This window comes from Podarcis melisellensis (genome assembly GCF_964234715.1).
Source record: "Podarcis melisellensis genome assembly, chromosome: 12".
Lineage (NCBI taxonomy): Eukaryota > Metazoa > Chordata > Lepidosauria > Squamata > Lacertidae > Podarcis > Podarcis melisellensis.
The window spans coordinates 49,075,370-49,100,347 of record NC_138544.1 but is presented as its reverse complement, the minus strand read 5'-3'; the positions used below and the strand labels follow the sequence as shown (position 1 = coordinate 49,100,347).

General features: G+C 43.4%; 1 protein-coding gene across 7 annotated transcripts in view; it reads left to right on the top strand.

Annotated features, from left to right (window-relative positions):
• Positions 1 to 24,978, top strand: part of DPP6 (dipeptidyl peptidase like 6) — a 492,205-nt gene that overhangs the window by 439,308 nt on the left and 27,919 nt on the right. For all 7 annotated transcript variants that reach the window (XR_014173292.1, XR_014173293.1, XR_014173294.1 and 4 more), the window contains exons 9-16: positions 10,423 to 10,577; positions 11,929 to 12,026; positions 15,603 to 15,726; positions 16,789 to 16,827; positions 19,045 to 19,152; positions 20,301 to 20,392; positions 21,538 to 21,585; positions 23,031 to 23,149. Coding sequence is in view for 1 of the 7 variants with exons in the window: in XM_081931638.1 (XP_081787764.1) it covers positions 10,423 to 10,577; positions 11,929 to 12,026; positions 15,603 to 15,726; positions 16,789 to 16,827; positions 19,045 to 19,152; positions 20,301 to 20,392; positions 21,538 to 21,585; positions 23,031 to 23,149 (783 nt within the window). In the remaining 6 variants the exon portion in view is untranslated. The remainder of the gene's footprint in view (positions 1 to 10,422; positions 10,578 to 11,928; positions 12,027 to 15,602; positions 15,727 to 16,788; positions 16,828 to 19,044; positions 19,153 to 20,300; positions 20,393 to 21,537; positions 21,586 to 23,030; positions 23,150 to 24,978) is intronic.

The window sequence follows — 24,978 nt, the reverse complement described above, 5'->3', positions numbered from 1 at the left end:
TCATCTGGGCTAAAAGAAACCACCCCATTGGGCTCCTCTTTTGTGCTTCCAGATGGCTGCCCAAGCAGCCAGCTCCTTGCCTTCAGCCCCACGAGCCAACCCTATATGCTTCACTGGCTGGGGTCCTGAAGTAGCCAGGTTTTGTTGGAAAATCCCATTCCACCTTAAGTTGCAGATGTGTGAGATTGTTACATGTCACATGTCTGTTTACGTTCCAGCACAGTATGCTGGGAACTTCTGTTGTGTATTGCTTTTACTTTTGACTCTCTCTCTGAAGAGATGGCAGTGAGAGACATGTTTCTTTTGTCCTGGTTTATGCCTAATAAATTAGTATTAGTTAGTATGTTTCCACAAGCCTCACGCCTGTTCTGTTTGCGCAGTATGCTCTGCTGATATAGTGTGCTCAGGCTTTGAAGTCTGAGTCGCTGATTTACATCGCCCCAGAGGTCGGGAGTTCATCACGGATGGAAGGGCATGATTCAGCTGGGGGCTGGCCAGCTGGTATCTCGACCCCCTTCTGGTGGAAGGAATTGGGCCATGAAAACAACCCTTTGAGCAAGTCTATTTCTTAAAGTGAAAAAGCTCTCGTTGTTGGGAGTTCAGAACAATGGCCAAGAAGAGAGAACACATACCCTCTTAGGTGCAGAGAAACTGCAGAAGCGCTTGTACCTTGAGCCCTTCTGGTGGTTGAGAGACTTGTACTGTGAGGCTGGAAGGATAAATACCCACTATCCACTACCCTGATGATCCTATTGCCTTTGGGTATGTTTGATTGCATGGCTTATCATTGTCAACCTTGCTTAGATACCTGCTTATACATAGGGACTGCATATATTTATCCATACCTTTACATTGGGATTGATGGAATATTTGTATTGTTAGTATCAGCTGGCAATGATTTTCTCCCCCCCCCACTCCCCCCCACTTTTAAGTTATATTTGCAAACATAAAATAAAAAAGCTTATACCTTTTTATGACATGCAGGTGTTTCAGTATTATTAATAATAATGCAGAAAAGAAACAAGAATGTCCTGAACTGTACTCCTGTAGGTGTCAGAACTAGATTGCAGAAAAACTACTAGTCTGAATTCACTCATATATTGAAATGTAGAGTTAATAAATGTCTATTGTCTCTCCATGTGAGCTGCCATTCAGCACTGTTGAAATGCATGACCTAGCCATTACAGAACCCAAAGATTATCTGTAATAAATATATCACGCACTACATCAAATCTGAGTGGCAGTTCATGCTGGAAGAAAATTGCAGTGAGACTGGAAACTGTGTAGGTTGAAGGGAAACATGGTTGTTTTTTCTTCTCTTTGTAAGAGAACACTATTGATCCTTTTCAATGGCAGACAGGGAGTGGGGAGTCTGATAGCATGATCTTGCTGCAAGAAGGTTAATGAAAGCCTCACATCAAATGATATTAAGAAGCAAAGACATGAAAGTTGAAGACAAGTGGTGCATAACCAATTCAAAGCTGAGATTCCAAATATATTATCCCCTAGAATAATTCACAGATCCTTGGCTGTTGCAAACCAGCAGTGATTGCTAGGGTGGCCCTGGATTATAATCTTAGGCTTGGATCTGGGTTCAGATCCTGGGTTTCTTGCAAACACTGCATGGCTTTATAAAGTGAGATGATAATAATAACATCTGTTGCCATGAGTAACGAAAACAATAATTATAATGAGCATTCATATTGCACTTTTATAATTGCTTCACACATATCATTTATTAAATTATTTTAAAATATTCATATACCGCTATTTCATTAAAAAAATAGCAAAATGGTTTACAACAAAAGAACATAAAACCAAATAGTAAAGGCCATATTAAAAAGTTAAAATCAAGCATCAAAAAGTTAAAATCAGTTAAAAAAATTTAAAAAGTTAAAATCTTAATTCCTGGAACAGGCCTGGCAGAATAGAAAAGTTTTCAGCAGGTATTTAAAAGTTTAAACAGAAGATGACTGCCTTCTCTAAACCTTACAACCATCCCTGTATAGTTATCCCTACAGTACAGATTTACATTACGAACTGACCCAGATTCTCTCACCTTTTTTACATTTTTGAAGCACTTGACAGCTTTTTTTGTATTATTTTTTTTATTTCAAATATACAAATAAATACATAGATAACAGACACATGCATTAATAATCACTACATAAATCAAATAATATCAGACCCCTGACCGTTAAGTCCAGTCGCGGACGACTCTGGGGTTGCTGTGCTCATCTCGCTTTACTGGCTGAGGGAGCTGGCATTTTGTCTGCAGACAGCTTCTGGGTCATGTTGCCAGCATGACTAAGACGCTTCTGGAGAACCAGAGCAGCGCACGGAAACGCCATTTACCTTCCCACTGGAGCTGTACCTATTTATCTACTTGCACTTTGATGTGCTTTCAAACTGCTAGGTTGGCAGGAGCTGAAACCGAGCAACGGGAGCTCACCCCGTCGCGGGGATTCGAACCGCCAGCCTTCTGATCAGCAATCCCTAGGCTCTGCGGTTTAGACCACATCTCTACATATAAAAAAGAAGAAAAGAAACAAACAGAAAAAGGACAAAATAAAGACAATGACAAAAACAATATAAGATTCTTCCATTCAATACTATTCAATGTGATTCAGTCCTGTAGTAGTATTTCTCATATATGATACCTTTCCATATGGATTGAATCTCTTTGCATGTTTTAATTGTTGTGGACTGCCATCTATCTCATAACAGTTTATTTTTATTTAATCCCCCCCCCTGTATTTAATATTTTCTCCTCATCTTGGTATGAGAGAGCGATGTGTCTCTATGTACGGAATTATTCCAAACAGAACCAAATCTTAGAGGTGGAACCTTGTTTCATCAAGTAACTACTGAAGCATTCCCACTCTTTTTTAACATTATCTGCTGACTTATTTCTTATTGATTCTGTCATTTTGTGAGCCCCCCTCCCGCCCAATGAATAATCTGGAGGTTATGCCATTCCTCTCTTGATGAACTATGCTCGCTCTTCCAATATTTTGCCACTAACACCCTAGCTGCTGTTGCTGCATAGAGAAATCTTCTTCTTCTTTCACTTGGAATGTTATTTGTTAGAATGCCTAGTAGAATTGCTTCCAGGTTTTTATTGAATGTAAACTTTAATATGTTTTCACTTGACAGCTTTCACCAGTCCCCCCCCCCCACTGATCTATGTACAAAACTGAACATTCATGTTAGACCAAACTGATTTTTAATACAGCTGCAGTAACTAACACCTAAGCTTACCTGGGTGCTTAAACAGGCTGTCTTTATGTATAAGTAAATATATTATCATGCTCTTTAGGTTCCTATATAGAGCATGTATTTCTTACATTATTCTCTGTTGAACCATGTTACCAAACACAGCAGTCCCACCCTGCAGTTCTAAAGGAGCAACCAGGGAAATGGAAAACTTTACATCAGTCCTGAATGCTCTTTTCCTTCCCCCCTCCCCTTTGCCAGCATGCAGTCTTAAAACTCATTTGGCATTTACTTCACCATCCAATTAAGCTCTCTCATTTCAAGTTTTCTGATTGCTGCCGCTTGGTGGTGAGATAAGTCGGCTGTTAAAGAAAAGCCATCAACAAAAATATTTGTACCCTCAGAGGAAATTAAGCATTGTTTTAAAATAACAACAACACAAAGTTTGCAAATACTTACCAGCGTTTGCGCTGGTTGCAGATTTACCTGCAAGCCTTGAGTGACACACCATGGCATTGCGTATCTGCAGCTGTTCAACAAACTTATGAAGTTGCCTTATGCCTAATCAGATGTTTGGCTGTGAACATAAGAAGAGACCTGCTGGATCAAGCCAATCTAGTCCAGCCATTCTAAGCCAACCTGATGTAGCTACTATGAGTAGCAGCCATTGATAATCCTCCACAAATTGCTCTAATCCCCTTTCGTAACCACGGTTCTCCAAGGTCTTTCCTTAGCCTGCTGCCAGATAACCCTTTAACTTGAGGGACTGAACCAGGGACTGAACCCAAGTCCTTTTTCATGCAAAATATAGGAGTGCTTGGTAAGTGCCCAGCTATATCAGCCCACGCATCCATCAAGTAACAGCTTTTCTGACTACAACAGTGGCCAGACAGACCAAAATAATCTCAGGTGCCATTTCGTTGCCCATTTCCACAATTTTCCAGCAGTGATGAGTCCATGTTTGTGGATGATGCTACATTACTAAGGACGCTGGGGGAAATAAACTCCAAGCAGGCTGCAGTCCATCTGGGTTTTTGCCATCTTTAAATAATTTGGTCTCCTTTGCAGGCATTACTTCCAGATTATTCATTGGGGGGGGGGATCACTGCTTACTTCCCTCCATTATGAGAACCGTGTTTACTTCTCCCCTGTTGTTTAACCAATTGCTAATCTCCGTGGAGTGCCGGTGTATTCTGCTGCAACTATTACGATTAGAGAGGAACTAATGGTCAAACATTCTTTGCAAGTCCATGCATAATATCCATTAGATTGTTTTTGTCCACACCCTTGCTGATGGTTTTGAAAGACAGTGGGTCAGGATTTCCTTTTGCAGACACCATTATGTCCTCCCCCCCACCCCGAATTGAAAACAAGACAAACATAGCATCATAGACAGCACAACTCTTTATTTACTCAAGCAGAAGGAAAGAGTGGGCTGCAAATGTCAAGCTAACCTCTTCACAGTCATGCTGTTTCATTATCAGACCTTAGAGTCATTTTCTGTTCCATCTGCCTTCTGGTTCTCTCCTGCTCCAGCTTAGAGCATGCTACTCACTCGGCAGCATGCAATCCTGGCTCCTCCTATCCTGTCTCAGAATCAGAGGCATAGAAAAGCTATTGCCCAGCCCATTTTAACCAATTAATTGATGAGATTTAATTAATTAATTGCTTGATGCTCAAGCAATGCTTTCAGTTGCCAAAAATCAAGATGAACTAGCTTCTAAACATCACAACATTTCAAGAGACGTTGTAAGACAGCAGCAGTGGCTGTTGGGTGGAAGGGTGGAAGGCAGGGAGGTCAACAATAGCACCAAAGGCAATGACAGCCAGCCAGCCAAATAATTCTAGTTTTGTGCCCAAGCTCATCTTCCTCCCTGCTGAGCAAGGGGCAACAGTGAGATGGAAACTGATAGGCATTGCTACCTCTAGGTCTCGTTGTAAGTCCTGGTTGTAAGGCAGGCTGGTTCCGGCTGGGAGAGGGTGGACTGAGAGTGGTGCGGTGGTGCCCCGTTCCCACTCACTGTAAAAAATGGCATAGCCTATTGCAAATAGTGTTCTCAGTTGCCGTATACAGTCTGTTACAGATGTCCTGAACTGCCCTGCATACCTGAAGGAGCGTCTCCACCCCCATCATTCAGCCTGGACAGGAAGGTCCAGCTCCAAGGCCTCCTGACAGTTCTCCCATTGCGAGAAGTGAGGTCACAGGGACCAGGCAGAGGGCCTTTTCGGTGGTGGCACCTGCCCTGTGGAACACCCTCCCATCAGATGTCAAACAGAAAAACAACTACAGTGGTACCTCGGGTTAAGTACTTAATTTGTTCCGAAGGTCCGTTCTTAACCTGAAACTGTTCTTAACCTGAAGCACCACTTTAGCTAATGGGGCCTCCCGCTGCCGCCGCGCCGCCACCATGCAATTTCTGTTCTCATCCTGAAGCAAAGATCTTAACCCGAGGTACTATTTCTGGGTTAGCAGAGTCTGTAACCTGAAGCGTATGAAACCTGAAGCGTATGTAACCCAAGGTACCACTGTATACAACTTTTAGGAAACATCTGAAGGCAGCCCTGTGTAGGGGAATTTTAAATGTTTGATGTTTTCTGTTGGAAGCTGCCCAGAGTGATTGGGGCAGCCCAGTCAGATGGGCAGGATACAGATAATAAAATTGTTTTTGTTGTTATGTGAACAATCCTGGAACCCTGGCCCCACTCTGAAGCAGTTACTTTGCCATTAAAGATGTGCCACTACATGTTTGGCAACTGAGAGTATTGTTCCTAACAGGCTGTTGACTGTATTTATTTTCAGTAGCCTGCTATGCCCTTTTTCTCCATCTTATAATGAATATTGTACGCTATTATGTTGTTTAGAAGCTGGCTTATTGTAATAGCTGGCAACTGAAAGTGCTCTTTGGCAGCTAAGTTGCATTCACCTCTATGTTCTTATTTTCTTCATAAGTTGTTTTTATTTTGTTGCTGCATTTGTATATAAGGATATTTTCACTAGAATCTGCAGAGTTTTTGTCCTGACTTTTAGTCTTGAGTGGTGAGGAATGATCCTTCCCTGTTTCACTCCTCTCACAACATAACTGAGCCAGGCAAACAACAACAACACTTTGTTCGATTAGTTGGCATGTAGTAGCAATAGTAATGAGAGAAGCTCACGCCCTCCAATAGCAGTGTTGATGTGGAAGGCTAGCTAATTTTGTTGTAACGGCAACAAATTGAAATCAACTGGACTTGTCAATAAAAATTGGAATTTCATCCTGTACTCAACACAAACTGGTTTCACTGCAGGAATCCCTGGGGATCTGCCTGTATGGATTCTATTGCCTTGCATTCTTGGTGATTTAATGAAATGGTCAAGCTCTGAGCTCCCCTTAAGGCACTTTGGGGCTAGGCAACCAAAGACAAGCAACCAGATACTAGAGTCACTGGTCCCTCTCAAGCAGTCCTGCCTGGTTCTGTGGCAGTACAACAAAACCTTCTTCAGCTAGGGATGTTGGAGGATTTCAATGAAAACAGGAGGAGAAATTGCTGACATTTGCTTATTTGTCCTCTATCCAAAATGGAAATCAATGCAACCAGTATTTGCTCTTTCTGTTGTTGTTGTTGTTGTTGCTTTCAGTCTGCAAATGATACATAACTGATTATGTTTTCTTCCATTTGCACTAAAGTGAATAGGGGAAATGTAATGGCAATGTAATTTATGTAATTACTAGCATAAGTTACGTAATTTTGCCACAGCAAACAATGAGACAAATAAAGTTGTTTTGGGGCAGTAGACAAGTTGCAGCCAAATGGAAAAAGCGCTGCGTGAGACAAACACAGGGCAGAACAGAGAGCGACGCAGACTAGGGTTGGAGAAGAATGTCATTCTATCTCCAGTTTTAAGTGAATTCGCATTTCCTGGAATAATATCTTCCTTAGAATGTAATCGTCCTTCAGATTTCTTCCGGATTTTTCAATGCAGAACTTGACTCAAAGATGTGCCAAAATGCACTGTGAAATTTCTTTGTTAGGATAAATGTGTGATTGAAGCTAAAATGTTTATTTTAAATATGCCATTTGTGACAAAATGCATTTTAAAATATGTAAAACATTTCTGTTTGCTTGGGTTTTTAAAATTCGGCTTGATATAAACATATAACATATGAATAATCATATGCAAAATAAATGTGGACCAGTGTGACATGCCAATAGCCTCACACACCCAGACACTGCAATGTTGCTTGGGGGCTATGTTTTTTGTATAGGACCTATAGTAGAGTGACACAAACAGGAAAGGTGTTTCAGGACTCAGGTACGATATTATGAGTTCAGCTTTCCCCATCAATATAAATGGACCTGAAACGAAATGATTTTGGGTGCAACGCTGTCGTTCGTCTCCTGGTCTCTTTCTCTCTAGCCTTGTGAATGTGATAGACAGCTAGTACTTGTTCCAGTTTTTAATTTGGACACCGACAGAGGCAGAGAGTATTGAGAGGGTTTAAGCTGGAGTTAGCTGGACTGGAAGCAGCCTGAGAGATGCCTGCCTGCTGGAGTCCAACCTGCTGTTTTGTAGTCTGATGCAGGCCTGTGGCTTCCTGCCTGCCTTTTATTTCTTGCACTGCCCTCTGCTGACACGTTCGTAGGTAGAGCAGATATTACAAAAGCACCATCCATCTGCAGTACTCTTTCTTTCATTCAATGGAAATGAAACACTATAGGGATGAGCCTGAACTTTCCCCACTTCCTGAAGGTGTGGAGCACTTAACAGTCTCCTTATTCTTACTCTCTGCAGTCACTTTGCAATGGCCCCTGTTCTTCAGAGGCATGTCCTTGATGTTTCAAAAGCTAATTGCTTGCTTGCTTCTTCTTTTTTTACGGGAAAAGTATGTCTTCCTTATAAATGCAAGCCTACAGGTTGAATGATAGAATCCATCCACAACCTTTATCTTAGCTGAAACGCGTTTTTCTTTGCTTCATTGAATGTTGTGAGTGCCTTGGAGTTTATCTTTGAGCTGCAAGTTTGTTTTATAGGGCATTCTGCATAAAGTTTTTGCACTGTGTTCTGAGGGAGACAAATAGCTGGAAAATACTAACAAAAGGGTTAGACAGTCTGTAAATTGGTAGTGAAGCTCAGAATGTGCCATTCGGCTGGTAAGTCATCAAAGCAGGTAGGACTTTTGAAGGCAGGCGGTGACAGAATAAAAAGAAATGAGCTTGAGCAAGACAGAGCTGTTGTGTGCTCTGAGCTCTTGGGTTTGAGAGGCTGGCAGGCAACTTGCTCTGGACAAAGTTGTGCTCCCCTGGTAAGAGCAGGCCTGTAGCTTGGATCTAGCATTATTAACAAAGGTTCAGTAGTGAGTAGACATGCCTATATCCAGTTCCAGTTGTTTCTCCTGTTCCTGCTCCTTTAGTACAGAGCTGACATAGCCACTGTACTCTATGCTCTGGTAACTTCAAGACTGGATCAGTGCAAATCACTCTATGTGGGTCTGCCATGTAGTAGAGAGAAAGAAGTCACATTCAAGTTCTCCATACAGGTCTCCCACTGAAACCAGCATAGCATCTAGGTCTGTGCTGCACCATGTCCACAGTCCACAGGTGATGCTTTGAATTCACAAGGTCGCGTGTCTAGTCCTCTACCCCACTACCTGGAAAATGTTAGAGTAGATGGACCAATGTTCCGGCTCACTTGGAGATGCTGAGGATTGTACCTGAGGCCTTCTGCACACAAAGCAGATGCTCCACCATTGAGCTACAGTCCTTCCCTGCTGTAAAATTATATGGTCATTCTGAATACAGTACTGCAAAATGGGCAAGTGGCTGTTCCCATGGTCTTGTTAACTTGATTTATATTGCACTGTACTGCAGACACACACACACCCATTCACAATTTTCTGAGCATGCTTTATGCATTTGATTAAGCAGGCTGTTGCCTGCAAAGTTATCATACACAGGGCCGGCACTCCCATGAGGCAAGGTGAGGCAGTCGCCTTGGGCGGCGGGATCCACAGCGGCAGCAGATCCTGATGTAGCTCTTTAGTCCCCTCCTTGTTCTTTATGTAGATCTTCACTCACCCTTTCTTCCCTGGTGGGGAGGGGGAGGCTGCCATTTTGTGGTTTGCCTAAGGTGCTGAAATATATTGGTTCGGTCCTGATCATACATATGTACAGTCACAAAGATGCTTCCACGATGTTGCTATTTTGGCAGGTCCTTTTTATGTTTGTAATTTTTGCAGGGTGACATGACTCGTCTGGAATTGCTCATGCGAGGGGTCCCCCTTTTCATAAAGATCCACCACGCTTCAGTGTCCACAAAAATCTAAGCAGTAAAATTCTCATGTGAAAATGTCCTCCAGAAAGCCTGCCTTGGGATCTCACATGATCGTCTCTTGAAGTGCTTCATTAAGCTTGAGAGATCTGAGAAAGATGTTTGCAGAATAAAGTAATTCCTGATTAATGCTGAAGTGTCAAGGACTTGCCAGCCCTCTCGTTGTATTCCTATCAGGCATTTAATTGCTGAGCCGTGCCTGATTATAAAAAGCTTTAAAAAAAAAAAAGGAATTCAAAGAGAAATTCAAAGAATGAAATGAAAACGAGCCAATGAAATATTCCGTGCCCAATGTTTTTCTTGCAGAATAGAAACTAACACTACATAGGCATTATCCCAGGATGGAGGACTGATTATATCAAACTTGCTTATTTAGTAGGGTTTTGCATGAGCCCACCCCCCATCGGATCTAGGGACCCAGAGAATATGTGCCTCTCCTTTTCTCCCTACCCACCACATGGGATTTTAAACCCTAATATTAATGTTTAAACATGCAGTTGTGATGGGGGGAGAAGGAAATCCATGCAGACTTCCTACGACTCTCCTTCTGTGCCTTCTTCTTACTGCCAGGCTCCCCCTCCCTTCAGGTGGACCCAAGAATGACCTTCCCAGAATGATCTGGGGCAACCTCAACCCAATTTGGCCAAATCCCAGGCCTAACTGAGTCAGGATTCATTTGGATCCAGTGCATAGCCCTAATACTTACTTTTACTATGTTCAATGGAGCTTACTCTCATATAAGTGACCATTGGATCGCAGCCTTAGATACAACCTCTTCCAAAATATTTTTCCTCCCTGTGATGTGGTCACATAGAGCTCTCCAGCCTGAAGTTCCCACGCTAACAAATTTTTTGGATCTCATGGTCTTCTTTCCTCCTTTTTTTTTATTTACATAGAGGAGATCCTGAAGACCCATATTGCACACTGGTGGTCCCCCGACGGCACAAGATTAGCGTATGCAACTATCAATGACTCCAGAGTCCCCACTATGGAAATACCTATGTTCACAGGCAGCCTCTACCCTAAAGTGGAGACTTATCATTACCCAAAGGTAGGATGGAATTGATCTCTTTAACACCTGTATCTTTTTACTTCCACCTGGTCAAAATACAAGAACATGTAGCAACGTAACCAGAAAAGCCCATTAGCTTTACACGGAATACTTTAATTCATCCTAGTAAACAAGTCTTCAAAAATTACTAGACTGAAAAGAAATTACTGGCCTGCTGAGGGCTGCCGGAGAAAAGTTAAAGCACTATATTTCTGTGTTGAGCTCATATCTACACCCCATATTTATGGCACATGGCTCTCCTCAAAGAAGCCTGGGAACTGTAGCTTACAGAGCTACAGCTACGGTAGCCTCCAGAACTACAGTTCCCAGGATTCTTTTGCGGGAACTCTTATGTTTTAAATGTGCATTTAATGTGCTTTAAATGTGTGGTGCAAATATGACCTTTGTTTTTATGCATTCCATCCCCTCTTTATATGCCTGCTCACTTGCTTGCATGGGATTCCATGCCCTCACCAGCCCCTCGTTCCTGCTCACCAATGACCACTTGCCTAGTGATTACATATAAGGCATCTTTAACCACCGCTCTAATCACTTGAGATCCAGTTGCATGACCATATATAGTTTGTAGATTGTTTCCCCTGCAAAGCCATTCTGTGGCTTCCAGTTGAGCAGAAGGGGCAGAGGGGCTGGGGTGGTGAGAGGGCTGTTTCACCTTTTATTTGTCAACTGTTTTTTTCACTCTGGCTACTTTGCATGGGGATTTTTCCCTTCTGAAGCAACCATAATGGCTTTGTATTTTAAAAATATAATAATCGCTGGGGAACAATTTCAGTGCTATAGGTAGCATGACATTTCTGAGCTACATCTGCATTCTCTCTGTTTTTCTAATTCTTAGTCAGGTTCTGAAGTTTGCCAAGTCCAACACTAAAATCCTCATTTATACCTTCTTACTTATAAACGGGACGCGGGTGGCGCTGTGGGTTAAAGCCTCAGCGCCTAGGACTTGCCGATCGAAAGGTCGGCGGTTCGAATCCCCGCGGCGGGGTGCGCTCCCGTCTTTCGGTCCCAGCGCCTGCCAACCTAGCAGTTCGAAAGCACCTCCGGGTGCAAGTAGATAAATAGGGACCGCTTTCTAGCAGGAAGGTAAACGGCGTTTCCGTGTGCGGCTCTGGCTCGCCAGAGCAGCTTTGTCACGCTGGCCACGTGACCCGGAAGTGTCTCCGGACAGCGCTGGCCCCTGGCCTCTTAAGTGAGATGGGCGCACAACCCCAGAGTCTGGCAAGACTGGCCCGTACGGGCAGGGGTACCTTTACCTTTACCTTTTACTTATAAACAGAATTAGTCATTTATGGAACACTTTCTTATCATTCTGTCTTCTTTTGTCTTCTAGGTTGGAACAGAAAATCCAAGCATTTCCTTACATGTCATTGGTTTGAATGGGCCTACTCATGATCTGGAAATGACTCCTCCTGATGATTCAAGAATGAGGTTTGTGCTGTACTAGCTACTTGTGGCAAAGACCTGAAGTTGTTACCTACCACTCCTTCCATTAAACCTCCTTTGTCTATTATTATTGTTTCTAATTCCACTGTCTTTCCCCTCCTCTCTTCTTGTCTTGAGCGCTTTGATGACAGAGAGGCTTGGGCTATGCAAATTTTCCATGGCCCCTCTAGCTACCATTGCAAAAACTGCTAGACTGAAAAGAAATTACTAGCCTGCTGAGGCCATTAAAACATCCGCTTGTTGGCACAGATCAGTCCAGGGGTCTCAGAAGGGTTATTTTAAAATGAAAATCCAGCTGATAACACTCCATGCCTATGGATTGCACTGTAGCTGTAAATTTAAGACAAAGCAGCTTCAGTCTATTTAAAGGCATCTGTTAAAAAAATTATTTGATATTCAATTTGAATCCCGCTCTTCGGCAAAGAATAGGCTTTCCCATTTGATCCTCACAACAACCCTGTTGAGGTAGACTAGGCTGCAGCCTGCTAGCCAGCTTCATGGCTCAGCAATGATTTGAACCAGCAACTCCTTGCTGAGTCTATCACTTTGCCCATTACACCAGAACCGGAAAGGCTATGCCACAATAATGCCATGCTAAGGTTGGAATCCTGTGCATGTTTGGCTTGGAAATAAATCCTACTGAACTCTTCTGAGTAGAACATGAATTGGATCATACTGACCCACAATACAATTAAGCAAGTATAGCTCTACACACCTACTTACCCCAAATGTATTATATGCCTGTCTAATTGCCGTTTCCAGGGTGGTTACCATACCTAATGTCACCTGTGCCATCACATCAAATGTTTACTCCATTCTGACCTCCATTTCTGACCTTTATTTTTCATTACTGTTATCATTTGTTAAATTTGTATCCACCCCTTCCAAAGGAGCCTAGGGCAGCAAACAGCAAAAATGTTAAAACAGTGAAATTTACCATTAAATGTTTTGTGCTGTGATTCTAAACACCGTAGTTTTAGTTTGAAAATGAATTCTTTTGAAAATAGTGGGATTTCATGTCAGGGTAACCTTATGGAAACGATGCTTATCTTCTTTGAAACCCCTGATTAACTAAAAGCTTTGGATACCCTCCAGGGTAGTTGAATCAATGAGCTTGTGCTGTTTAGTGTGTCCAGTATATTGCTAAGGTTAATTATCTGTACTCTGTGGGGTATATTATAGGTCTCAGATTTAATTTAGCACGTTCAAAGCTCACCTTAAAGTCTGCTCAGATGACCTAGGCATTCAAAGGTTAACTATTTAGACATGACTTAGAACTATTTATAAAATACATAGTCCTCAGAATGGTCCAGAATATATGCTGAAATGAGCTCTAATCTCAGACTGAGCAAAGAACAATGTTTGATTCTGAGTTTATAATCTCTGACATTTGCATCCAGTTATTGGAGACCATGAGCCTTTGAATAACAATTACTGGAAAACACAATTGTGCTCATGGGCTCCTGTAGGCATCTGCTTAGATACTATGATAACAGAATGCTAGACTAGATAAGCCTTCGGTCTGATCCAGCAGGACTCTTCTTATGTTCTGAACCACTCCTCTGCCATGTGGGTCTCATCCACTGTAACCATTAATCCAACTGAAAATAAATCATATTGAACCAGAAAGTAATATATCATCACCATCATAATTACACAAACCATACGATCTGGTCCAACATATTCCTCGTGCAAGATTTGGAATCCCTGGTTCTCATCAGTCGTCATCAAACCCTTAGTTTTGTGACCCAGTTTTGGATTGTCTGAATGCCTGCCTCTATTTTGATTTTTTTTTTTTTTTAATAATTCACCACCAAGTTCAAGAAAAGACATAAATATAGCCATCACACCATGTTGGAAAACCTCCTGATTCCAGCTGCTTTGGGTTTCTAGAAGGTGTAGGAGACAACAATTTGCCCTACTTTCACATTGATTCTTAAATTGTGCAAGCTTGTTATCAATGACCACTCGCCGTGACGGCTGTGCCTCCATAGTTGGAAGCAGCATGTTTTTAGTTGGTGGAACTGCAAGAGAGGAGGGTGCTGTTGTGCTCAGGTCCCCCTTACAGGTTTCCCACAGACATCTGGGTGGTCCCTGTGAGAACATGGTACTGAACTACATGGGCCACTTGCCTGAACCAGCAGGTTCTCCTTATGTTCTTATATTGTGTTCTTAACACTGTCAGAAGGAGTTTTTCATTCTCTGCTTATTTTAGTTTTATTAACAAAAGGAAAACAAGCTGTTTTCCTAGAGCAGTGGTTCTTAATTAACTTGTTGTTGTTTAGTCGTTCACTCGTGCCCGACTCTTCGTGACCCCATGGACCAGAGCATGCCAGGCACTCCTGTCTTCCACTGCCTCCTGCAGTTTGGTCAGACTCATGTTGGTAGCTTTGAGAACACTGTCCAACCATCTCGTCCTCTCTGTCGTCCCCTTCTCCTTGTGCCCTCCATCTTTCCCAATATCAGGGTCTTTTCCAGGGAGTCTTCTCTTCTCATGAGGTGGCCAAAGTATTGTAGCCTCAGCTTCAGGATCTGTCCTTCCAGTGAGCACTCAGGGCTGATTTCCTTCAGAATGGATAGGTTTGATCTTCTTGCACTCCATGGGACTCTCAAGAGTCTCCTCTAGCACCGTAATCCAAAAGCATAAATTCTTCAGTGATCAGCCTTTTTTATGGTCCAGCTCTCACTTCCATACATCTTAGCTCAATTAGCTAAGTATTGCTAATTCAAAAGCCAAGCTATTGAAAACATTGATACCTCCATGTGAACCACTGCCCTAGAGAATATGCTGGTGCCAAACTGTCATGTGAAAGAGAGGGAGAGAAAAAATGTTTATGATACTGAATTTCTAGTGCACCATTATATTTCCCAAACTTCAAATGCTAGGCATGGGCAGCTCAGTTGTTCTGCCCTGCAGCAGAATGCTTGTGCTCTGTCTTCTTATTTTGCTGGATAATCAGATCGTCTTCATCCTTCTGAGTCCTTCCTCCTCTGTATGCACAGCAAATCTTTTCCAGAATGCAAGCGATTTCTCCGACGACGCAGCACATTAATCCCAACGAGAGCAACAACTCCTTTATACATATTTTATGGCAAACAAATGAACTCATAAAAATTTTATGGACTGTACACACTGTGAAAAGTCATTGTCTTATAATTTAAAGATGACTTTGACCTGTGCATTCCACTTGAATATGATAATGTTGCATGATTTGTCAGTCTTACAACTGCGACACTCATTCATTATCAAGTCATTTACCCCTTTCTTAGCTCAAGGGGGAGAAGTGGCACGCTGCATGCCTCGAGAACATAAAAAAGCAATAAGCAGGCAAGGGGCTGATTATGATGTAGGTAGTATGGGAATTTAGACCAAGTTCAAAGAGAGGAACACAAAAATGAATCCTGGACTTCTTACAATCACAACATATTGTAGTCTCGTTCTGCATCAAGTTTATTAATAGTCCACATTCCAAAAACAAATATTTGGGTCTGTACAGTGAAGGGAAATTGTGTTCTAAGTACATGTAAGAGTAGCACTCACATGCCTTCATTTGTTTTTAGGGAGTACTATATAACCATGGTGAAGTGGGCAACCAGTACCAAAGTTGCAGTAAACTGGCTGAACAGGGCACAGAATGTTTCTATCCTGACTCTCTGTGATGCAACAACTGGAGTCTGCACAAAGGTATTCATTTTTATTTACCTGCAGCATGTATCGTCCACGTGCAAGTTCTCAGGGCACCTTACAAGTAAAACAAGTTGAATGTTCAATAGTAGTATCAGTGTTTTGATTCCAGGCAGCTGAACACCCATAGCTTTTCGTTTGGCATTTGTAGTCTGCACCAATTTTTTGAAGCCTGAAAAAGGTGAGCGACCCGGGGTACATTTTGTGTGCATTGAAAGCAAAAGATGCATGCAACTGGAATTGAAAGAGGAAACTCCCTAGTTTCCCTGGGACAGATGTGAAGCTAACTGGCTTGTAATTTCCAGGATTCCCCCTGGATCCCTTTTTAAAAATGTGCCAATTGGGCCAGTACTCTTCAGTCTTTTGAGACTCAGGGTCCAGCTTTAATTCAAACATGCATTTTAGAACTCATTTCTTACATTTTTCACTATGCATTTGTATGGTGGAAGTGCTCCTGTTTCAGCCTAGCTTAGATCAGTCAGCAACCTGCTATTAGCTCCAGAGCCACCAGTTGAAGACTTAGGTCTTTCGGGTGGTTGTGTAGGTGTGGCATATGACCATCCCCTCCCCCATTCAGTGATGTAATATAGGAGCCAACTTAGACCTCAATGCAAAAGCTCCACCTGATGCAGGCCATGTTACTCATCATTATTCATCTCCCACACAAAAATTGGGATGGGGAGAAATTTGACACTCAGGATCCCCACTCAAACAGGTGTTCATATGTGGCTTGGGGCATAGCTTGGCCCAGGTGTGTGGTAGAAGGGGGGGCGTTTCAGTGTTCCTCCACCAAGCAAAACCCTGGGTTGCTTACAAACAATGTGAATAATTATCCTCTTACTGTTATTCACATAGATTACTGCCATGCTTTAAACACATTCACTTGTTTAATCAAGAGCAAAGGCCTTTCAAGTTGCCTGCTCATAAATCATACTCAGATGGGCTCCTCTGTGCTTGCTCAGCCATTGTTGGAATTGAGTCAAATAGCTTTCTGCCCTGATGAGCAAAGTATAATAGATGCAAACTACAGTATAATATTTTAATTATGTTGCTTTGTTTCAGAAACATGAAGATGAGAGCGTAGCCTGGCTGCACAGACAGGTAATAGTGGTCTTTCCATCTCCTTAATAAAAGGTTCCACACTCAAAAGCAACAGAGCAGAACCACAAAGGGGCAAATTGAGAGATGCAAACACACACTTCAATACAGATCAACAGTGACATAAGAACCTACCTTACTATAATAAAGCTACTCTTTGTCTAGGGATGCTAAATCTGTGCGCTTGTGTTAGATGCAGCAAAAGAGATGGAAGAGTTGGTCGGAAAAACTGTTGACTGCCACTTTACGCTTCAGTGTGGTGTAGTGGTTAAGAGCGGTAGTCTTGTAATCTGGGGAACCGGGTTCGCGTCTCCGCTCCTCCACATGCAGCTGCTGGGTGACCTTGGGCTAGTCACACTTCTTTGAAGTCTCTCAGCCCCACTCACCTCACAGAGTGTTTGTTGTGGGGGAGGAAGGGAAAGGAGATTGTTAGCCACTTTGAGACTCCTGAAGGGGAGTGAAAGGCGGGATATCAGATCCAAACTACTCCTCCTCCTCCTTTTCTTTTTCTTCTTCTTCTTCATCTTCTTCTTCTTCTTCTTCTTCTTCTTCTTCTTCTTCTTCTTCTTCTTCTTCAGCAGAGGCCTTCTTGAGAGTGGGCTGCTGCAGGCCCAGGAGAAAGTAGACTCTATTCCATGAAGCTTATGCCATAATAAAGGGGTTCTTTTCCCTCAGACCACTAAGTCATCAGTGGCAGTAGGGAGATGTTCAAACTGGAAGATGGACTGCCCTGCCTGAAAATGGTAGGGCTAACAGGGCAGAAGTTTCCTCAGTCAAACAGCTCTTGGTTCTGAACCATGGATAGCAAAATCCCATGGTTCAGAGTAATTAGAATTGGTGTTGACATTGAGTCAATCAGAATGGCAGCGTTTTGCGAGGGGGAGGCATGTAGACAGATAGCAAAGTCTGGATCAGCTGTTCCAGCTTAGTTGGTAGCCTTTGGCAGAAACAAAGTATTAAGCTGTGTACTCTTTTAACAGAAATATATACGATTGGTGCCTTCTAGCTGTTTCTCTGTAGGCCATTGTATGCGCCTGTGATTTTTTGTTCTAACTGTGCAAAGGGATAATATATTTGAACATCAAAGTGCTGCGATGCCCAAAATCTCCTGAGGGTTATTTCTCTTGATCAGAGTCACAGAGCTGCTTCTCAATGAACAGCAACAGCAGAAGCCTTTGGAATTGCAGGGCTTCAAGATTCTAAGGATCAGCCAGCTCAGCTGTATGCTGTTTACAAGATATAGCCCTAGAACCTGGAAGGAGCTCCCTGCTACCTTACTACTGCTCTTGTCAGGGGCTCCAGGGTATGACCTGTGAATGCTAAGACGTAGTTTAGTGGGACTAAATGTGCTCAGGTGTGACAAACACTGTAGTTTGTTAAGAATGCTGAGAGTTATTTGGAAACCCCTGTTCCCCTCATGGGATTACAGTAGGGGTCAGCAACCTTCTTCAGCAGGGGGCCGGTCCACTGTCCCTCAGACCTTGTGGGGGGCCAGACTATATTTTTTGGGGGGAATGAATGAATTCCTATGCCCCACAAATAATGCAGAGATGCATGTTAAATAAAAGCGCACATTCTACTCATGTAAAAACACGCTGATTCCCAGACCGTCTGTGGGCCAGATTTAGAAGGTGATTGGGCCAAATTCAGCCCCCGGGCCTTAGTTTGCCTACCCATGGGCTACAGTTTCCAGAGTTCCCTGGGAATAGGGACGGGTTGTTAGACCTTGCTGGGAATTGCAACTCTGTGAGGGAAAGAAGGGGTCTCCTAAAAACTCTCAGCACCTTTAGCAAACTACAGGTCCCAGGGATCTTTGTGGGAAGCTGTGCCTGCTTAGTGCTTTAAATTGTATAGTACAGATGGGGCCTGAGTTTCCAAGGACAGAGCAGGCAGGCAAGTCAAGCATATAAACAGAAGCAGGTCAGTTTATTTTGCATCTGGAAAGGGGAGCAACCAATCAAGGGAGGAGGGCCTTGTGGACCAAGGCAAAAGGCTGGTAAAGCTACAACTTGTGCCCACAGTGTTTTGCAGAAGGATAGCCTAATTTTCACTGAGCTGGATTTCAGCCGCAATCCTAGAAGATACATGGTTTGAATCCACATGTGGCTGAAGGAGCCTGGCAGAAGGATGGGACTGGCACGGTTGCTGTCTTGAGTGGTTTATTTCAAGATTCATGAATATTTATCTGTGCATTCATTTGCAACTGCTTGGTATTTGCAGAACGAAGAGCCCGTCTTCTCCAGAGATGGCAGGAGGTTCTTCTTCGTCCGAGCCATCCCTCAGGGAGGGAGAGGCGAGTTTTACCACATTACCATGTCTTCATCGCAGGTGAGACAAAGCTCTGCTGCTGCTAAACACCTTTTTGGGTGTGGGTGAAAAGTAATATACCAAGAATATTGGCTCTCTGGATGTTGTTGGACTCCAGCTCTGATCAGCCTCTGGCAGCATAGCCGGTGGTCATGGATGATGGGAGTTGTAGTCCAACAACATCTGGAAGACCGCAGAATCCCCACCCCTGTAACACACTTACATTGGCAGTTTTGATGATATAACAAGTCAACACCTAGACATATCACATGCAAAGCATTTCCAAGAAAATGTGCATCTGTTGAAGACAATGACATCTGAGTACTGTAGTGGGTTGATACACAAACAGTGTTTTGCAGGAAATCCTGTGGCTGACTTTCTATCAGTGAAATCTGCTGGCACTGATACAAAAGGGGTTTAAATGAAAAACATAATTTGCAGACCAAAGAAAGAGGGATTGATGGGCAACAACCAAAGAAAAATGAACTGGTCTCCTTTGATGGAGAATTGGGCTGAGGAACATCTGCAGCCCCGCAGAGTGAGCAGGTTTGACTGGGTTGCACAGAGAGTAGAGAGGAGGCTCCTTTGGGTGTGAGCACTGAGGGCTTAGGGTGCAGGGTGGGTTAGATCCCTTAGAAGAAAGCATTTCTGTATGTTTTTCAGATGCAACTTCTGTGACCCTGAAATGCAAGCATCCATTTGTAGCCAAAGCGCTGGACTTAAGCTAGGGAGAGAGGGCTCAGATTCCCACTGAAACTCACTGGTGACCGTAGGCCAGTCACTGTCTTTCAATAGAGCCTGCCTCACAAGGTTGTAGCCACCTTGAGCTCTTTGGAGAAAGAGTGTGACAGAAGGGCAATAAGTAGAGTTTTCCCAATCAGACTCTGCTCATCTGTCTCTGCTTCATCTTGGCCACTTTTGGAGAGGCTTCAGAAGCCCTATAGCACAATTTGAGAAATTCTGAAATATGGCTATCCCAAGCATGAATTTGGCTCAATTTATTATTTTCACTTCTAGGAGGATAGAAGAAGAATAAATTAGTGTTTTTTAAAAAAATGCATCAGGAAAAGGGACATCAGGAAAACTTGCTCTGAAGAAAATAATGCAGATATATGTTTGATCACCTTGCTCTATGTTTTGAAATTCATCTCTTCCTCCTTTCTCGGCAGCCCAACAGCAGCAGCAACGATTTACAGTCAATCACATCAGGTGATTGGGATGTGACCAGGATTTTGGGATATGAGGAAAGGCACCATAAAATGTAAGGAACACCAAACCATGTCAAGTCAGCTTCCATGTCTTAGAAGTTTCAATTGACAGCACTGCAAGGGTAACTGGATTAGTGGAGCGCTTATGTGTGACACAGTGGGCATTGCGCTGGATTGAAACCTGTGATATTAATGTGCTTAAATACAGAAGCTAGGCTTCCCTCACATTACTCTGGTAAGTAGGAAAGTTTCCTCTGTGAAATGGGTGTAAGCATAAGAATCAGAGTATTATTGTGAGGATGCTCCTGTCCAATGTTTTACCAACTAAAATGATTCATACTACTGTGGAATAAGTAACTTCAGGACAGTGGCTTAAGGAGCATTTTGGATATATCTTACCTGGCCTTTGGCTTACTGCTACACACATAAACATTTTTCCAATGTAAAAAGAGTATTCAAAGACATTCAACGCTGCTTCTCGGGGTGGGGGCTGTCATATTGCAAACATGGAATCTCTGAAGCATTTGGGTGCCTTTTAATGCAGCCTTTTTTTTAATAGAACATCCGTCTAAAATCAGTACAATGGACAGCTCTTTTTCTATTGCTTTGTATAACTGCTGAATAATAAAATTTCTTTAGAAATTTTCATCTGACAGCTGGAAGGCTGGGCTAATTTTGTGTATTTAATTGCATGTAGCTAACGATTTTGACAAATGTGTGTTCAGCTGCATTTGGTGACCATATTGCATTTTCTTTTAAAGTTCTTTCCAAATGTGTAACATCTGCATGAGACCACTGGTGCACTGCTGCCAGGATGACATTTTTTAGCAAAACAAATTTGCACATAGGCTTATGATTGGTTTTCACCTCTGCCTGCATGACAGGCAGGTCCAATCATGTAGACATGAAAATCATGAGCTTTAGGGGTAAAGTCCCCCCCCCCTATAATTTTGCCTCTTTTTTCTGTTCATTTTACCATTCCAAACTTACAGCCACAGGAATAGAGACTTTCTTTTAAACAAAACAAAAACTGAAATTAGAACTTAAAAGGCATCAGAATAATGTTTCTAGGGTGCAAGGAGTCCATGAGGGCATATCTCTTCCACCTTTCTTCTGAATAGTTTGTGCCTATGCAAATAACCCAGATGAAATTCTGCTCTCAAAAATCTGGTTATAATCTATGTGCATTTTATTCTAGCTATTTCCTCAGCACAGAAGAGTTACCAAGGACACGACATTTATACAGGTATGATTTATTTTAATGGAAGAAACAATGTCCAGACTTTTCCTTGAAAGAGGTTGTTATCAGTTCTTCTTACACCTGAGCAAATTCAGTGCAAAGTAAGGCAAAAAAAAATACGTGGCATTGTGTCACAGAAGTGGGGGAGGACTCAGTTTCCCAAAAGAACAATCAGTTTCCCAAAAGATTTACAAGTGGTTTTCTAATTTTAGAAATGGCCGCTCACCCCGGTCCGGCGGTGGGCGTCGTTTGCAGCCCGGCGTAAGGCTTCCCTGTCCTCCTGCAGCCACACCGTCCTTCTGACCATTGCTCCGCTCCCCTGGCTGTCATGGAGCCTGCTGGGTACCACCAAACCCAGATTCAAATTCTGGCCTATCCACGGTGGCCTGAGGGAGGCAGGGGCAACCGGAGCGGACCGAGTCAGAGCAGGCTTCACTCTGGTCTGCTCCAGTAGAACAAAAGAGGGGCCAGAGCTGCACAATTGAAAAGTAACGAAGAGGAGATAAAGGCTTGAAATGGTACTGGAGGAAAAACATTTTCAAATGATAATAGTGCTAATAAAGCAATAAAATTCCCAGGTGGTGACCAACTTCCTTAGGGGCCCTTAGGGGCTCTGCTGTCACAGCAACTATTGCTTTTGGAAGGTTCCCGTACTTTTCGCTCTATAAGACGCACCAGACCACAAGACGCACCTAGTTTTTGGAGGAGGAAAACAAGAAAAAAAATATTCTGAATCTCAGAAGCCAGAACAGCAAGAGGGATCACTGCACAGTGAAAGCAGCAATCCCTCTTGCTGTTCTGGCTTCTGGGATAACTGTACAGCCTGTATTTGCTCCATAAGACACACACACATTTCCCCTTACTTTTTAGGAGGGAAAAAGTGAGTCTTATAGAGCAAAAAATACGGTATTTTCCAGTACTGTTTAGAAGCCTCTTCTTTTGCTTCCTTTGGTTTTTGATGCTGCCGACACTCCTCTGCAGGTGTGTGACTTGGGGCAATTTCCTGCTTCCCAACATGAGGAGGCGCCACCCGCCAGCAGAGGAAACGGAGCCTGCCAGATTCTTCAGATGGGGATGTGGGGGGTGGGCTGGATTAGGAACATAGGAATCTGCCTTATGCCATCTTTCTCAGTGTTGCCTGCACTGGCTGGCAGCAGACGCTCTCCAGGGTTTCAGGCAGGGGTCTCTTCCCGGTTTACCTGGAGCTGCAAGGCCTTCTGCATGGGAAGGGAATTCTCCTGACCACTGAGCCACTGCCATTTCCCAGTTCGAAAAACCAAAGCTGCTGTGGACTAGACCATCACACCATGCCCAGGGGCAGCTCCAACCCCTAAACACATGGTTGAGAAAGCACCCAACTCTGTCCAAGGTCCTGCCATCCCAAATCCACATCCCTGTTCCAAGCACTGCCAGCTGAATAATCAGACGTGTTGTTTTCTCCTCTTTCTCAGTGCCAGCACTAAAGGGTCCTTCAACAGGCAGTGCCTCTCTTGTGACCTGATAAACAACTGCACGTACTTCAGTGCATCCTTCAGCCACAACATGGCCTATTTCATCCTGACCTGCGAAGGTAGGATTCTCGTATTGTCATATAACCATGCGGCAAAGCAGGCCACCTTATTAATAGTGCCAATAAGGAATCACTCTACAGCTGTACAAGGCTTTAAAAGCAGCCAAGCGTGGCTGACTGGGCCAGATACCCCCAACCAGGTGGTCTCCAGGTGTAGCTGGAATACAACTCCCACCATCCCTGGGTGCGTGTTGAGATGCAGGTCAGCACACAAGAAGCAGAGTCTTTCGGTGCAGTAAATTCTGTATTCAAGAAAACGGTACACAACACTCCCAGCAGGTCCTGCCCCTATAGAGCAGTTGCCAGGACTGATGGCCCCCACCGTCAACCCCCTCTAAGGCTCCTCCCCTGCCAGATGTTTCCAAGCAGTCTCAAACTGTGTCTGGGTACCTGTAATCTCTGTTCTGCTCTGCACATCATTCCACATACCTTTGGAGACAAGGGGGAAGGGAAGCTGGTCACAGTAAGAGAGGCAGACTCCCTGTCTTCTCTGCTTCAGCCTCTGAGTCTGAGCTGCTCCCTGTCACAGGCTCACCTTGCTCACTAAACCCTGTTGCCTCTTCAGCATCCAAAAGCGACCACCCCCACTCTTCTCCCCCTGACATCTCCTCAGTGTCCCACCACCAATCCCTTGGCTCTGAGCCTTCCTCCTCTGGGGTGTCCCTCCCACCATTCCTCGTCATCCAGCCAGTCCCTGCCACTGGATGACCTTGCTGGCTGGGCCTGATGGGAGCCAAAGTCTGGGTATCTGAAGGGTACCTGCTTGAGGAAGGCTGGACTAGGCAGCCAGCTGCTTCCAGGATATGTGATGTAAAACACTGGTAATGAGATCTGTGCTAAGCAGCAATTGCTCCTTCGCTTCCTCTCCCCACCATGCAACTCCACCAAGCATTAAGCCAGATGGAAACAAGGTCCCTGCCAACCCTTCCATTGTAGAACAGCTGTTTGTGGACCTCTCAGCTTCTGGAATTTGTTGCCATAAGAAATGAGGAAAGCCACAATAAACATTTGCCCACTTTCAAGACAACCTGGCTTGGACAGACTTTCGGCTTTCTCATCATTTTAGCAAGCAAAATTGATACACTTTGCTGGGTGCTGTAGGGCTTGGAGGCGAAGGTTACAGTTTTACTTGAGAGTATATCCTGTTGAATTCAGTGGAATTTATTTCTGATTAAACATGCATGGTGCAGGGTTGTAAACGTTCAGGTTGCAGCAGGGTCTCTGTAACGTGCAGCAATGTAAAGGAGGGGAGCTGAAAGCTCTTGGATGTTTGCTCAAGGCAATGTGAATGTGTTGTTTTGATTCCTTGTTTCTCACCCATGTCACCGTCGAACTTGTTAGAATTAAATATCACTGTTGAACGTGTTAGAATTAAACCTTGCCGCAAGCTTAGCATTTATAGACTCTGCCCTGCAGCTACAGATCTAAAGCTCTTTAAAGTATTTCCTGCAGAGTTCATTTATTTTCTTTTTACCCTGTTGGATATGCCTGATAGATATAGTACGTGTGTCTTTAAGAATAATATTCAATAATAAAGCTGGAATATGAGACATGCCAGTTATTAAGAGCTGATTCACAGTTATTTACATGCTTTCTCCAAAGCAGAGCAAAACTGGATAGCTGTGCGGGTCCATTAGAATAAAAAATTATACAGGATCTAGCTGCAGGGAGACACAAGCAAGGCTTCACATCACCTGCCTTTGAGCAGATACGCCTAATGGTCCCCCTTTTAAAAATGTTTTTGAATATCCTACCTGAGGAATGTCATAAGTTTCTGACATTTTCCAATGGTCTTAAAGGTAAAGGGACCCTTGACCATTAGGTCCAGC